General features: G+C 35.1%; 1 protein-coding gene across 6 annotated transcripts in view; it reads left to right on the top strand.

Annotated features, from left to right (window-relative positions):
- The window catches only part of LOC131031427 (uncharacterized), a 187,872-nt gene that overhangs the window by 138,756 nt on the left and 32,764 nt on the right, over window positions 1-16,352 (top strand). For all 6 annotated transcript variants that reach the window (XM_057962547.2, XM_057962543.2, XM_057962545.2 and 3 more), the window contains one exon: window positions 5,788-5,825. In XM_057962547.2, the coding sequence (XP_057818530.1) occupies window positions 5,788-5,825 (38 nt within the window). The remainder of the gene's footprint in view (window positions 1-5,787; window positions 5,826-16,352) is intronic.

The following is a 16,352-nucleotide window of genomic DNA, read 5'->3' as shown; positions in this document are numbered from 1 at the left end:
ATGATGAATTTTGCTCTGGACCCTTTGGAAGGGTCAGGAGCGAAATTCTCCTCTAGGCCAAAATCTTGTTTTTCAAAATCAATCAAACTCCCTCTCAAGGCAAAAACATACCCATTCATCTCCCATCAAGCCAACGCCTAGCCAAAATAAGGAGGAAAACAAGAGTTATAAAGATTTTCGCTCTGGACCCTTTGGAAGGGTCAGGAGCGAAATTCCTAATCTTGGCCAAGATCCTGACTTCATTTTCACATTTCTTCATTCAAACAAGCTTTTTTTCCTTCATTCAAGCCTAGGAATGCGTTAGTTCTAGGTTTTGGTCAAAGTAGAATGTCCTATGGAGAATTTCGCTCTGGACCCTTTGGAAGGGTTAGGAGCGAAATTTGACTTTTTGAACTCTCCGTCAGGATCATTTTATGGAATATAACATTTAAGTATAAGTTATACTTTAAGTTATATTCCATATATACTTTTAGGATGTTTGAGAGTGGTTTCGGACCTCCGGGAGTTATATTGCAAAATCTAATTTTTGGAGGATTCTTCAGTCTTCCAAACTTAGTCAAATTTTAGGATCAGGACATTCTAGACTTAGCCAAATTTCAGGGCATTTGAAGATCAGGATGACATTTCAGACTTCATCACTCACCAACTCGACCTAGCTCGGACCTTCAAGAATGATACCCACTCACAAAGCAAGACACAATTAGCAACGAGAGCAAAACCAGGCCCTAAGGAAGACTCTCAAAGAAACCCTAATTCTGTGGCCCCAAAGACTCACCTCGCTCAAGCAAATCCTGTGATCCAACGATCCCCTCGACAACACTCATCTTGCAAAGGCTAACAGACAAAACCCTAAAAGACCTAGAAAACAAACCCTAGAAAGCAAAAAGTAGGGGTCCCCATTTGCAATGGGGCGATGTGTGAATACGTCACAACACCTCCCTAGTGATTTGTTGTTTTGGGTTTCAGTTTTGCTTGTACATCATTCCCATTTTGGTTGTCTGTCGTCCGGAGATGACATTTCTTTTTGGGGGGGATGATGTTGTCGGGTAATTAAGCATTAAGGTAAATTGTGTTAGCATCGACAGTTAACCCGTCGGTTGTCGGCAGTTGGCACCGGGTAATTGACTAGACTCCTTTATATTGTATCTGTTTCCAGTCTTTGGACATGCTATTGTAATGGAACATATTGCAATCATTGCATGTACTGCCTTATTACGAATCAATAAAACACTTGTGAGTTCCATATATTCTGTGTACTTCTGTCATTTATGCAATGTCTTAACTTGACACCCTACGGGGAAAACAATTGTCATTGTCCTTAGGATTAGATTAGATCTCTTAACCCTTATCTCATTTTATCTTCTATCTTTCAAGTGAGTTAGTATAGATTCCATGTTCTAGTGGTGTTCATAAACGTAAGTCCCCTTGTGATTCCAGCAATAAATCACTGAGTCTATCTTGAGCAGAAAGTCGATTGTTCACATTGTAAACCTTGGATTTGTCTCATTTGATCATATTATTTAGCATATGAGGTTTCTTTGTTCAAGAGAGGATACAATAGTTAGTATTTTATTCTATGTTTGAGGTGTCCTAAAAAACATAACAACAACGAGAACCCCTGATCTTTACCATCGCTTTAAAAAAGATGTGTAATAGGAAAATGTTTCTTACATTGGGACTACACTTTCTCTTAATAAATCAGTTGTTGGTTTGATAATCTCGTCTACTTGGGAGTAAAGACATCCCATTTTCTCCAAGATTGTTTCCATGGTACTTTGTAATGTTGGATTCTAGTTAGAGAAATTTCTTTGCTAGATCTTTTTGAGCTGATAAATTTTTCATCTTCACCAAGAGATGCTGCATTATCATGTGCCACACCTTTCTAGATTTTGTCTCTTTCTATGAAGGCACTAAAATTCTTTCTCTCTTGAACTAGTTGCTATAATGCAATGGGTATAAATATGCAAAACAATCACACAAACAACCAAAAAATCTAAGAAATTTGCTTTGATACCAAAATGATCTTTAAAGAGGATGGATATTTGAAAATGTGCCTTACATACACAATTCCTTTTCAAAACTAACTATAAATAGATTAGAGTAAAAATTATATTTGTGGAATTATACCTTAAAGATAAGACAAGAAGAATTGATAGTGGTAGGACAACATGAATTTCGGTGCAAGTGTATTGTTGCTAATTTTTTTGCTTTTTTCTAACTTTGTCAAATTTGACAAATAGACAAGCGTTCTTAGGGTTTTGGCCGTTTTGGATACAACTGTGATTCATGTTTTGATTCAAGATGGGTTGATTTTTTCCTCAAGGTTGGATCTCTCAATTTGCATAGGAATTCATACATTTGGTGCTTTGATACAATGTTGGAGTTGATAGTGGACCCCACATCTCCCATAAATTAGTTGCAATGAAACACTTATTGCATCTGAAGAGAAAAAGCCATTGATTGAGTGCTTTGCAACCTTGAGAGAGAGATTGATTCAATAAAGCATTTGATATTGAGATGAAAATGAATACAAGTAGATAGATTACAATGTACAATTAAATGCTTATAAATGCATAAATATAAAACCCTAGATCTAAAATCCTAGGTGAGGATTAAGTTAGAACATGACAAGTGTCCTCATTCTATTCTATAAGACAAAATGGCATATAATTAGCTTAATCTGAATATAGAAAAGCACTCCTAAGTTTATCTAAGTGTAATAAAGTAATAGGGGACCAAAGTAATTGATGATTGATTGATTGATTAATTAATTACTAAGGTGATTACCTAATTACTCCAACACTCCTAACATCACTAGTGCCTTCACTCTTTGTTTAGCCACTTTTACTACATAGTCTCCATTATAGAGAGACGATAGGAAGTGACATATCAACCATGACTACAACCTTTCATCAGGAATAACTTCAAACATTTTGGCATTGAAATCCTTTGTGATGTGTATCTTTTATCTTGATGGGCCTACTTCCCCTAAACCATTTTCATCCAAAATTGCCTTAATAAAGTAATGGCTGTTGCTTCTTCACACTTAAATTTCACAACCAGTTCCATGACGAAAATGATCTCGTGGTGACATTTGTGGATGACAATGAACCATTTCACAAATTGTATGAATAAGTACCAATAAGCAAGAGTTGAGCTTTCCTCACCACTCAAAACATGGTACTGATAGAAGAAGACACAACAAACCAGCTACTAAACCCATAGTTTATCCTTGCTTTGCACATTGTGAAATTTTTTCATAGTATAATCCAAAATAGGTTACCAAAAAATTGTATCATTAGCTTAACCATCCACCTCTTTAAGAGTGCGGATGTTAACAATCCCTCTAATTACCGCACTATCATGATGAATCCTCTATTTGTAAAGCTCTTTGATATCATGGTGGAACACAAAATCAGCAAGTGGGCAACAAACAAAGAAGAGAGCAAAAGGGCAAGTGAGGTTCAGACCAAAACACTTACAATTGATCATACTATCACTTTTAGGCACATCATTGAAAAGATTTTGGTTGAGAAATAAGAAACTTATTGTTGTTTTGTTGATTTCAAGAAGGCTTCTGACACTGTTCCTAGACAAAAGTTGTGGTGTAGAATGAAGGATCTTGGCATTCCAAATTAATTTAGAGTGGCTGTCCATAGGCTTTATGAGGAGATTTGGGTTAAAATCATAACTCAGGCAGGTACTTTAAAGAGTTTCAAGAGTGACATTTGGGTTAAGCAAGGTTTCCCTTTATCCCCTACTCTCTTTGGCCTTTATATTGACAAACTTGAGGAATGGTCAAATATGAAGGGTGGGGATGGTGCTCCCTTGGGAGAGTATGTTGTCAAGCTAGTCTTATACGTTGCTGATCTTATTTTGATTGCCAAATCTGTTCAAGGTTCGGAAGTACATTTGGCTGCTCTTGAGCACTTTTGCAAAGAGGTAGGTATGCAAGTTAATATTAGCAAGACCAAGATCACAATCTTCTCTAATAAAAGGAAAAAGGATCAGTTTGACTTTTATTTTGAAGGTAGTATCGTAGAGGAAGTTACGAAGTATAATACTTGAAAACTGATTTCAATAAGAAGCTTAGTTAGGAAATATTGGAGAGTGCTTTTTTCCCTTCAAAATAGATGTAGAAAGGTAGAGCTATGGGATTGGAAAACTATTCAAATTCTCGTTGACCTATTAGTAATGATGATGTTGCTTTATGGGTGTGAGATTTGGGCTAGTAGCACTTTTGGTGCCAATTGGTCATAGATAGAGAGAATTCAGAAGTGCTTGATCACAAGCAAATTCAAGTTAAAAGCATTGATTCCCTATGAGATTCATTTTGTAGAAACATGTGCCATTCCTATTGAAGCTATCACTATAGTGCACCTTTTTAAGATATTTGAAAAAAATCAAGCAGATGGAAACAAAATGTCGGCCCAATTTTGAGGCAAAATTGCAAGTGGTAAATTTACTTATGCTTTTCCTAATAATCGTAAAGAAATTAAGGCTTTGTTGTCGAGAAATTTCACAAGGTTATGTGGCAAAGGAGGTTGTGAGAAAAAAGAAATATTATTGTGATGAATTTAATCCCAACATGGAAGGCATATATAGAGGCCCGATATCTCGCAAAAGTCAAAGATTCTCATCGTGCAGCTAAGGAGTAACTTGCATCATCTTCAATGTGAAATAGGGAGGTGGAAAAGGCTAAAAGAAGATTGGGAAGAGAGGATTTGTGTCTTGTGCACAACAAGGTTTGTGGAAACTAAAAGGCACTTTAATCTAGACTGCAAAGTGTATAATGATATCAGGGTCAGCTACAAAATTAGTTTAGCAACAGATTCTTTCCAAGATCTATTCAATTGAGATACTTGGAGGCTACTAGATATATTTTTGGGATGAAAAACAAAATTAATTAGGTACATGAAAACCTTTGGTTAAGTTAGAGTAAGTATGTTGATACAATTTTGTGAGAATTTAATATGCAGAACTATAAGATAGTTAGTATTCCATTGTAGGAGGTTGGCACTTCACAATGATAAAACAACCGAGTCTTCTATCCCATAGGTTATTGTTGTCCTCATGGATGTCAATAAGTCTTCTATTCTATTCATTCCTTATTCCCACGTGATTGATGTAATACCAAAGCATGGCAAATAAAAACTTCATCAAATTAAGTAATAGGTCATCATATGTGGAAATGTTTAAACATAGACCAAGTTTGGTAGAGTTAGTAGTATGTTGGTATATGTAAACTACTTGTGTAACTTGTCTATATTTTGTTGATCGTATCTCAGTTTTAGATTTCATTTAAGAGGAAGAGCCTCTAGTAACTTACAACATATTAACTCCTAGAAATTACAATAACAAACAATAGGAGGTTGGAAAATAATGCACAATACATATTCTGCTCTACCACGTAATTGCTCACCTTGCTTGTGATCTTAACATATTTCATGAAGTATAATATGTTTGATGAGTTACATTCAGTAAAGTTTTTATGTGAAATGTTAATCATGGTTGATTCTAACTTTAGAAGGCACTTAAGCATCTTGTGGGTAAGATAAAGAGTAAATCTCTCTTTATATCAATTAAATATATGTTAGGTTTAACTAGTATCTTATTTTTTCATATATAATAAAATTAAATGCAAAAAAATTGAAGTGTTAAATTATTCAATAGATAATATACTCTTTATTTTGATTATGCTGATTTTACTTTAACTTATATGATATTTTCTAAGAACACATATACATATATGAGAATGACTTCTAGTACACTTGTATTTGTTTGTAGTTGTGCACATCTTGTATCTTTACGACGGGATCAAATAGGTGAGTCTCATTTCTTCATATTTTCTTTTAATCTATTTCATTGAAGATTCCATATTCACACTTAGTATCACTCTATAGGCTAATTTGTATAGTATTTTATTAAATGAAATGATTCATAGGCATAACCCTTACATATACATAGCTTTGATATGTGTTCCCATGTTGTTATTTATAAATTTATATACATTGAGCTCTTTTAATTGATTTTGATGTTTACGAACAAAATTTACTGATGATTTGGTTTTTGTATTGTTTTACCTATATTCCATTATAGTTCAAAGTGGTTCTTAAGTTTGTTCCTATAAGCTAACTTGTATGTAACTCCCAGTACTTAGTGTTTTCTTTATATACCTATATACATATGAAAGATGAAAGATAATTTGAGATTATTCATTGATTTGAACAATAGACTAGGAAATTTGACTCTTACAAAAGGAAACTAAGTTTCTTCAAGAGAGTAAATTTCACTTATTACTCTCAAATGAATCGGCAGTTTACACTTAAACAAGTACTAATTATCCCTTTATAGAAAGATGGTTTTTAAATAAAAAGATAATATAAAATAAATAATATGCTTCAACGAAACAAACTTGTGAAAATATATGAAAACAAAGAAATACATACAACTTTTTGATAGTAAAAGTAGAAAATACAAATAGCAGGGAACTTGAAATCTAAAGGAATAAGTCATTGGCTTGGATGTTAGTGCATCACATAGACATTTGTGCATTGTGTTGTTTGTACAAACAACAAATAGAGTTGCCCCCAAAATGTGAAAAAACCCAACTTAACTATTCACCTCACTTGCAAAAACCAAAAACAAGAAAACACCAACAAATACTATAAGAATAAGAAATAAACAAAGACTTGAATGATTTAAATGAATAATACAAACAAATTTGAAAAAAAAAATAGAAAGCACTTGCAAACCTATGTGTAGCTGAGTGCTCCCAATATGCCTTTAACACAAGGACAAGGAAATCAAATCCTTGCTTTGGTATTTCTACCTCCACAGTGGCCAAGATCAATACAAAATAGAAAATAGTGTGTTCTTATTTTAAGTGCATCTAGAAATAATAATAGTGACTAAAATTTAGAGGGAAGGGACGTGCTGATCCCAAGGTGTTTAGGGGTACATGAAATGTTGTAATGAAAATAATATCATTTATAGAGGCTGGAAAGAATGTTGTAAAAAGAGAGAGAGAGAGAGAGAGAGAGAGAGAGAGAGAGAGAGAGAGAGAGAGTCTATTGCCATGTGCATTTGAGAGGCGAAACAATGTGTAGGGTTCTTGGATGAAATTAATAGTATTTGCACAAAGGAACAAAGAGGCTAAGCTATAACAAGACAAGAACAATGTGAAGTTTGCTAGTAGGCAATAACACTTTATAAAACTTGATTCTTGATGATAAAACCATAGTTCGAGGACTCTCCGAGTCCTGGCGAGTCTTGAGCCTAGTGACCCTAGTTGAGTCTCAGGGATTCAAGACTTTCCAGGAACTCGCTCTAGGCAAGACTCACTAGAAACTGGTTTTTTGTCGAGTCCTGCTGAGTTTTTTTGTAATGTCCCCATTTTTGGAGAGGAATTAATTAATTAATTTAATTAGTTAAGTTGTCCAACTTATTACTATTTTTCAATGATAGCTTAATTAATTATTTTAATTAATGGTATTAAGTTAATTATTTATAAAGTTATCAAATAAATTAAAATTAAAAGATGACTTTATATTTAATTAATTTAATAAAGTGACTAAATTAAAATATTATATCATAAAGTCACTTAAGTGAAATAATAATCTTAATATTATTTCTAGAAGCTTCTAGAGATGGACTAAAAAAAAGTATAAAGGGAGATCTAGTTGAGCTTGAAGGAGCTTGGGTAATTGATTTTGATGTTGATTGGGTTTTGTGGAACCGAGAGGTTTCTGCAGATCTTCATCTTTGGGAACGAAAACTCCCATTGATAGCATAACTGAGGGAGTGAAAGATCTTCCGAGGGGTTGCAGCTGAGAGTGGGAGATAACTCAGTATTCCATATTGTGCCTAATGAGTTTTGTTGTATCTACATGGTAGTGAGATTCATGGTAAATTCAGCTTATCATATTGGATGTTCTTGGTGCATCAATTCATATTGGAGAAGGAAGGCAATTTCATTGAAGATCAATTGAAGGTGAAATTGGGAAATTGCTGGTTATAATGCAAGTCTGAAACATATCGGGTTTCATCCTCATACTCTACAACTTTGCTATTATTACCTTGATGTAGCATCATATTGTTCATTGGAAGACAATGATAGGCCTGAGGACTTCAGGCGATTCATTTAGAAGCATTTGGAAGGGGAAATAAGTAGGATTTGGTGGATCTGAAGTCAAACTGTATCAGACCTCTCATACCCTTGATTTTGCTCCAAGACATTCATTTTTCTTGCCTCGAACAATCTATTGCCTTCAAAAAATTAAGGCCCTTTGTTGCATGTTACCATGATATTAAGTAGTGGACGATTCCTAGCATCTGTTCACCCATCCATCACAATACTACATCTGTCTTGAGCCCACACTCTTTTCAATGGTGCAGTTTGTTCCTCTAATCGACTTTTTTCTTTATCAACTAGAGTAGTGCAAAGCTTCTCAGACCCAGGTGGTTTATAGCTTGCTGGTGCATTATTGATAGCACGAACCATCTCTTCATAGAATGGAGAGTGAGCAACATTAAATGGTATTCCATTTGCATAAAAGAATTGTCCAATGGCTGCATCAACTACTTCTCAACCTTGCACATCAAACAATCTTCCAATGGTGTTTGAGCTACCAATTTGTGGTCGTTTGTGAGCCTGTTCAGTTGCTACACCTCTAGAAGTCACATCCACCTCTGACTCTATATTATGACTGTAAGCTGCAGTAGTTGCCCCTTGTTGTTGAAGCATGAGAGCTTCACATAGCAACTTTCCCATCAGCCCTTTCCTGTTCTCTCACAGCATCATATCTTTTAAACTCATTTTTACAACCTTCAACACCATTACATGGCAGGTGGAGGAAACGAGCCTTCACCCTTGTGTAGGTACCTTTCCATGCCAATTGACAAAGCTTGCATTTGATGGTGGCTGTTCCACCTGATCCTTTTGGCCTTGGAACACGGTCAACATAATTCCATAGTGGGTACAACCCTTGTCTTCCTCCACCGGACATTTTGAATCTAAACACAAAATATAATAAATTAAAAAAAATAAAAATAGATAGAGTCACTGCAATGCTTAAATTTTCACTGTTTGTTTAATTTTAATTTCTAAGTTTATTTTTTTCTTTTGATTTCAATTTCTGAGTTTCATGGTGTTAATAACAAATTAAAAAATTATAATTTCAATCTTAAAAGTTAAAAACTATGAACAAAAAATCAGATTGCTACAATTTTTAAAATTTTAACTTATTACTGTAGCTGGTAACACCATAACAGTAAATTTATTACTGTATTTTAAATTTACTGTTAGTGTTACACAATTTACAATTACAGTAATACATTTAAATTTTAAAAATTAAAATACAGTAAATTAAATATTAAAAACTATGAAAAATTTAAACTAAAATATTATTATATTACTATTGCTAGTAACTAGATCCTACTGCCTACGTATTTCTAATTTTAAAATATAATATTAAAAAATAAAAACTAAAAACCTTTCTTTAATTTAAAACACTCAATTAATAAATCTTATTTGAGTATTTCAAATTTTCATTGTTTTGAATCATGAAAACATTCAATAAATCATATTGGTGATTCTGATTCAATAAAACAAAAAATCAAACAAAATCAGAAAATCCGATATGGAATCCGAATTAGGGAAGAATATCCGAAATGGAAAGAAATTAAAAAACCTTGTTCTGTGTAGTGGCTGTGGTTTTTGATCTTGTGTTGGAAGGCAAGTAGAAGTCTGCAAATCGTTTGCGCGATACAAAGGAGTTTGGGGGGCTGCAAATCGACTTCGCATGGCTGCAAATCTGTTTGCGTAGTGTAAATGACCGCCGTGATGTCACGGGTTTAGGGTTTAATGACTTTTTGGCTGCCGTGACCTCCCGTTTTTTAGGGCTTTTTTATTTTTTTCACGTGTTTTAGGTTTTTTTATTTTTTTCGGGCGGATTCGTCGGGAGACGCACTGTCGGCCCCTGCCCATGTCTCTTGCAAGTGGAAATGCCTCCACCCACGTCTTCCACACGGGATACGGGTACCAGTGTCCGGTTTGGGTCTTCAGGGGTCTAGGGTACGTTTCCCTGCAACCTAGGTATATATACACATCATTATGCATATCAAAAGGACGCTGACATAAATAAAGCAGTTAGCCTAAATTTCACTTTAAGGTCCTTGCACAATATTACAAATATTAACATCCCCATTACTCTTGATGAGGGAATTGGGTAACATAAACTATTGTGAAACACCTTTTGTTGAAGGAACCTCTTGAAGTCTAATCAAACATCAAAGATGGAGAGATACTTTAATGCATCAAAATATATTCTTGGTTTCGAGAAGATTGTTGGTTTTGGGGTCCTTATAATCCAAAAGTCATTGGTTTGTGTTAGTGTGTATTAGCTTTTATGTGAGTGGGTGCTATCCTAAGCTATATATCCTACATATTAGAAGCCTATTGTTTTTCATATCATATATCTATATTATGTGAGTGTAATTCTTCCATTGTGCACATTTGAATTCTACAAGTGGTATTAGAGCCACAAAAGATAGCAGGAGGTTGAATATGTGATTGCCTTAAACCTCAAAGCCTAGAGCCTTCAAATAAAACTCCATTCTTCCACACCAAAATCCATAGGTTGATCCATCAAACAATGGGGCATGATGAACAGATGAACCTTTTGGAGTAATTGACTGTGCCATCTTGGATCTACCTCAAGCTATTAAGCTTTATCCAAGGAACCTTGCTCTGATACCAATTGGAGGTGTGAATTAGTATATGCAATTTTACTTATTCTTCCACATTAATTACCATTATAAACTTCTTCAAACAAACTTCAAATCTACTATCATATGTAACTCAATGAAGCATTAAATAAATGAGCACACGCACACAAGGGACACCAGATTTACGTGGAAACCCAAGATGGGAAAAACCACGGTGAGAATAGCTGCTTGGATCTACTACCCAAATATAGCCTCTAAATAAAAAATCATTTACAAAATTTTGTAGGCACCAACCTACCAGAGACACCAATCCCCTTGAAGTACTGTGAGCAGCAACCTGTTAGAGATGCCAATCTCAAATGCCTAGGTTTGAGTAGCAACTTAGAAGATAGGACCTCAATCTGAACAATATGAAAGATAGGGTTAGGACCTTTGATACTGCTTACTTCCCAATTTAAACTTCAAACACTTATAATCTTTCTCCTCATAGGATGTTCTAATATAGTTGCACTTGAATCAGGAATTCCCCCACTGATTCTTTCTCCTTTTTGCCTGATATGAACTTGTATCCTTAGAAGTACATTACCATTCAACTACGCACTTATAAATTATTCTAGGACACTCATATATATTAGTTCCAATTACAATTACAAACTTAAGTTGACAACATACATAGTTACATAATTTTCAAGCCAGCCATACAGTTTATTTCATTAAAATGTGTAATAGGCTAGGTCCTAATTTGCCCATACACAACCTGATGCAAGAGAACAGTCCACATGCTTCACAAGGACGATTAATTAGGTCCAAAATGTTATCCTCGCGTAATCACCGACAGATGCACATGCTTCAATTCTTTTGCAGGTTGGCCATATCAACCATGCAATAGGTCTGGCCCAAGCAACTCACATTCAACCCACATAGAGAAACTTGTCATACGGAGCGAGCCAAGAGTCAAACTAATCATAGAGAATATTCATCCTTAATTTCGGACAGCTCACACTCAAATCAACTGGTTGCAACATTCTGAAACACACATCGGGTCTGTTAGCACCATAGAAACAGACAAGTGAACCAAACACTTTCTTCCGCTACTCGAGGATTCCAAAAATTTTGAATACTAACAATACTTGTGTAGGCATACACAACAATCAAACCGCAAGTCTTTATGCTTAGTTGATAGAAGATACAAACCTCTTGCAGGTTATCAGAACAAGCTTACTGTCTGGGTAACAATATCGAATATTCTAGAACAAGCTTCCGGACTACTTCCATCAACTCATGTTTTATCTGATTTTATAGTCATATCAATCAATGGAAGTACATAAGTTTAGTCACTACGTAAAATGCTCTTTCATGACATGTCATTACCATAATTCTTCACTCTTTTGGATACAGCAGGATCAATCAGCATGAGCTACATCATCAGAGACAACTTGTGCCTGATACCTTGACAACAATGACAACTTTTTTCAATTTTGACATCAATGACAACCTCTGTTCAACATTGCTTTCTTTTCCTAATCTTTTAGGATCAGGCTAGGCATCATCTTTGCTTCTATTTTTCCCCTTATTTTAAAAATTTTAATCCATCCTTTATCTACTAGATCAGACCCTTCCTCAGTTAGAGTTCCATATTCATGGGGAACCTAATGGGTTTCTAAGCTAGCATAAGCTAACATATCCATACTGGGTGAGTTTCCAATTTCAGCTATAGTATCCCTAACTGCTGGAGAAGTTATCTACTTTGTCACCTTTTGTTTAGAATTGACATTATTTAAGTTTAAGCTATCTACATTCCAAGGTTGGGTCATTAGACTAACAATATTGTTATCTTTTCCAGTTGGGACAAATTCCTCTCTTTCAACTCTGTGTTCCACTTTTACATTCTGCTGTAATTGATCCTTTTGGCACTTAGTATTGTTATTAACGAGCAAGTCATTGTCCAATTGTGGATCCGCTCACACATTATAAGGGGGGTGGAACTAGTTAACTGAGACTTAGATGGTCTAACCTCCAGATTAATGGAATTAAATTCTTTGTGCAAGCAAGAATTATCAAAGATGATGTTTTCCATAATGTTTTTAGAGTGGGTGCCTATCTTAATACTTTCCAGATAGCATATGTCTTAGGGTAAACCAAGGACAATATCTTCTTGTCCAAGTTTATCCTTGGGTATATCAATCACCAAAGGGTTAAGATAGGAGCTTCCTATTAAACTTTCTTTAGTATGCTCAGAACTAATGCTGCCAAAGTTAAAGGAGGGATTGTCTTCTAATGAAATTGAATCCTGTTCATTTTCTTATACTTCTCCCCATTATTCCTATGGTGGATCTTGTCAATTGCTAAGTCCAAGGCAATGGAGCTTTGTTGAGGATTTATCAATGGGCAATTCCATCATAGAAATGCAAGAAAAGGGAGGTTTTTAAATATCAACATATATACTATTAGAAGGTTTTTTCAATGCCTTCTTAGTGGAATCAATAATAAAGTCTACCTTTTGTTCCAAGTAGGGTTTAATTTGCACCTGAGAATCTATAACTAATTTGAGATCCGGGTGAGGATTTGTCTCACCAGTCTTTTTATTAGGTAGAACCAATGTTACCAATGGGTAATTTACTCATTTTTTCTGTCATTAACAATACTCTTTATTTGCAAAGAGTTTAGAGGAAAGCTCTAAAGATAGATTTTCATCATTCAAGGATTCTCTCCCAAAGATGAACTGCTTGTTCTTGTTTTCTTTCTTCGCTTTGACAATTCTTGCTTTAATCTCATCTAACACAATAGTTTGGGCATTCTTTTTAACACCAATGGCTGACATGAGGGGTTTGGAGGGGTTCAACACTAGAGGGGAAGGATGAACTTTCATAGGGAAAAACCTCAAGGATTGTTATGGAAGTAGCCTCTTCAAGGTGATCTGGGTCACCAAGTGGAGAGAAATCCACAATCAAACAAGAAACCTCCTGACAGGAGGTAGGAAAAATTGCCATTATAAGACTGGAGCAGGCAACAAAGGGGTTAGAAATTTGGGGGTCTCTAATAGAATCACATTCCTTAGGAATATCTGAGGACGGGGGACCATTGGATTTTTTTTTCAGTGGAAGGAGCATTTCTTGTGCAAGGGTTGCTATTGGGATTAATAGCAAAGGAAAGGTGTAATTTTGTCGAAGATGCACCTCTTTTTTGCAAAGAAAGCAGGCATTCAATCCGCCAAGAATTTCAATGCTACAAGATAAGGACTTGTCACCAAATTTTATTTCAATTATCTCTCGTATGTTTGCACAGAGGGCTGGCAAGACCAGAGCTCTTGCATCCATATGCATAAGGGTGACATTAGTATGCTCAACTCTCAATACTCTGCCAAACTAAGAGACCAATTGAGGTAAAAACTTCCATACTTGGGGGGGGGACATTTTTTAGAGTGACCCATCATACATAAGTTAGGGCCAAAACTTCCTCATAAATCAACTTAGCCAACCAAGCAATGGGTCTAAAAACTGTGTCACCAATGGTCCGATATTGTTTTCCTACGATTTTCTATTGCATTTCATGTTCTTTGAAAATTATCAGGAAAAGACCCTTTTGTATCATGTGACAAAAGGAAAGTTAAATCCCTAATTTTTTTTTCCAAATGTTGCTAAACCATTGATCTAAGGATTTCTTTGTCAAGTGTCTGTCTTTATTAACAACAACAAAAAAAAATTGCAATGTTTTTAAGTCTAAATTCTTCTTTTTTAATGGCATGTACTATATTAAGGTTTGGGGATATGATTAGTTTCCTTAGATAGTGCTTACCTTGGCCTCCTGGAAGCAGCTGCTGTTTGCGGTGGGTTCCAGCATCAAGAGATACAAATTTCGTAGATGCTAGTACCTCCAAGGAATGCCCTAACACTGCCTCACGAAATGTTTTTTCATCTTTTTTTTCAGAATCTACATTTGTCTTGCCAATCTTGTTGGGGGTCTCACCATCTCCCCCCTCCATAACTTCGAGGGTACGGTTTACCAATACAAATTAAATGTAGGGTCCCAAAGGAGATCGAGGGCCACAAAAATGAGAAAAAATGAATTCATATGCAATCAATACAAAGTAGCATTAAAACTTTTAAACAACATCAACCCTCAAACAACATTAAACCCCTATACAATTAGCCAACGAATATGTGGTCAGGTACTAATAGAGTACTAAGAAAGGGAGAGAAAACCTATCGCCCCACACGTAGGGGCAGTCAAGTGTCCTCAAACTTTGAGTTTCAAGCCCTCTGTCTCCAATATTGCTCTCCTCTCAGAATATCCCTATCCTCTCGGGGTTTGACTAAGACCTTTACTACTGTTGAAATCACACATTCATTTTTTTTTGTTGACTCATTGAGTACTACCAATGATTCATTGCAACAAGTATCTGATTGTCTTATTGATAGGGATTCCTATTTGACAGACATTGCTTCATTGTTTGTGTAATCTCAAATTTCAGATTTGGAACTCATTTGAGGGTTTATCTATCCTATTTGATGATAGACATGGCACGATTATTGTCACTTTATATTTGTCTTTGGAGCATGTTCAAAATTAGTTTCAATTTGTTCCTTGTTTGTCACCTATATAGTCTCTCTATTTCCTTCCTATGGGGGGATCATTGATTATAATTTCATAGAGGGAGGTAGTCAGAGATTTGTATTGTACATGGGTACCTAACTGTTACACTAGTTTGTCATTGATGTCAAATCAACATTCAGTTCGAATGCATTAATCAGTTTATGAACAGACATAGAAAACATCTGCCAGTGATACCTGATCTTGTTGATTGGATATATGCACATAGCATAATCGATTTTCAAACCATGGGGTTGAGTTTGTGAATTTTTGATGAGATACGATCTGCATTATAATTACTATTCAAACCTTTGGAATAACTTGTATGGGGCTGTACAGAAGAACAAAACTTCATTTGTGGTATGTGATCAGATCTTTATTCTTGATTGAAACTTGTGAACAAGTTCAGACTGAATGAACAGAAAGTGTTATATCAGAAGATAAGTAATGTTTCAAATGCACAGCAGATGGTTGATATGTTTGTATGAAACATTACCATGTACAGCAGATGGCCATGAAGATGGCATGGATCCTTGATCCACTTCTTCTTGTCAACGTTCGAAGATATGCAGAAGAATACCATTGTTTTTATCATGTTTTAATCGGACCTTAATCAAATCTTTGAAGATAGTCTCAGATATTATATCCTTGATCGATGATTTGATAATGGATATCATTTGTTACAATATATATATATATATATATATATATATGACACTTATAAAAAGCCACCACAATGGGAGAATGAAAAGCCATGATGAAAAGGAAGTTGGGAGTAGTTGGTAGTTAGAGTTGTTAGTTGTAACTACTTGATTCAAAAGAAAATGTTTTAGAGTGGAAGTGAGGTTGATGTGTTATTGCTGAAAAGAGAAATATAGAGATATCATATAAGTCTGGTGTAAATGCACATTGTTGACAAGGATTACGATTAATGTGAATTGTTTTGGGTATTACTGCTGTAAAGAGTGATAAAGATATATCAGGATTGTAGGTTTGATGGAGGTGTGTTAAAACGAGTTTCATTATGACAAGAG

The sequence above is a fragment of the Cryptomeria japonica genome, chromosome 6 (genome assembly GCF_030272615.1).
Source record: "Cryptomeria japonica chromosome 6, Sugi_1.0, whole genome shotgun sequence".
NCBI classification, from domain to species: domain Eukaryota; kingdom Viridiplantae; phylum Streptophyta; class Pinopsida; order Cupressales; family Cupressaceae; genus Cryptomeria; species Cryptomeria japonica.
Note: the sequence above shows the minus strand (reverse complement) of the source record. Positions and strands in the feature narration are given on the sequence as shown.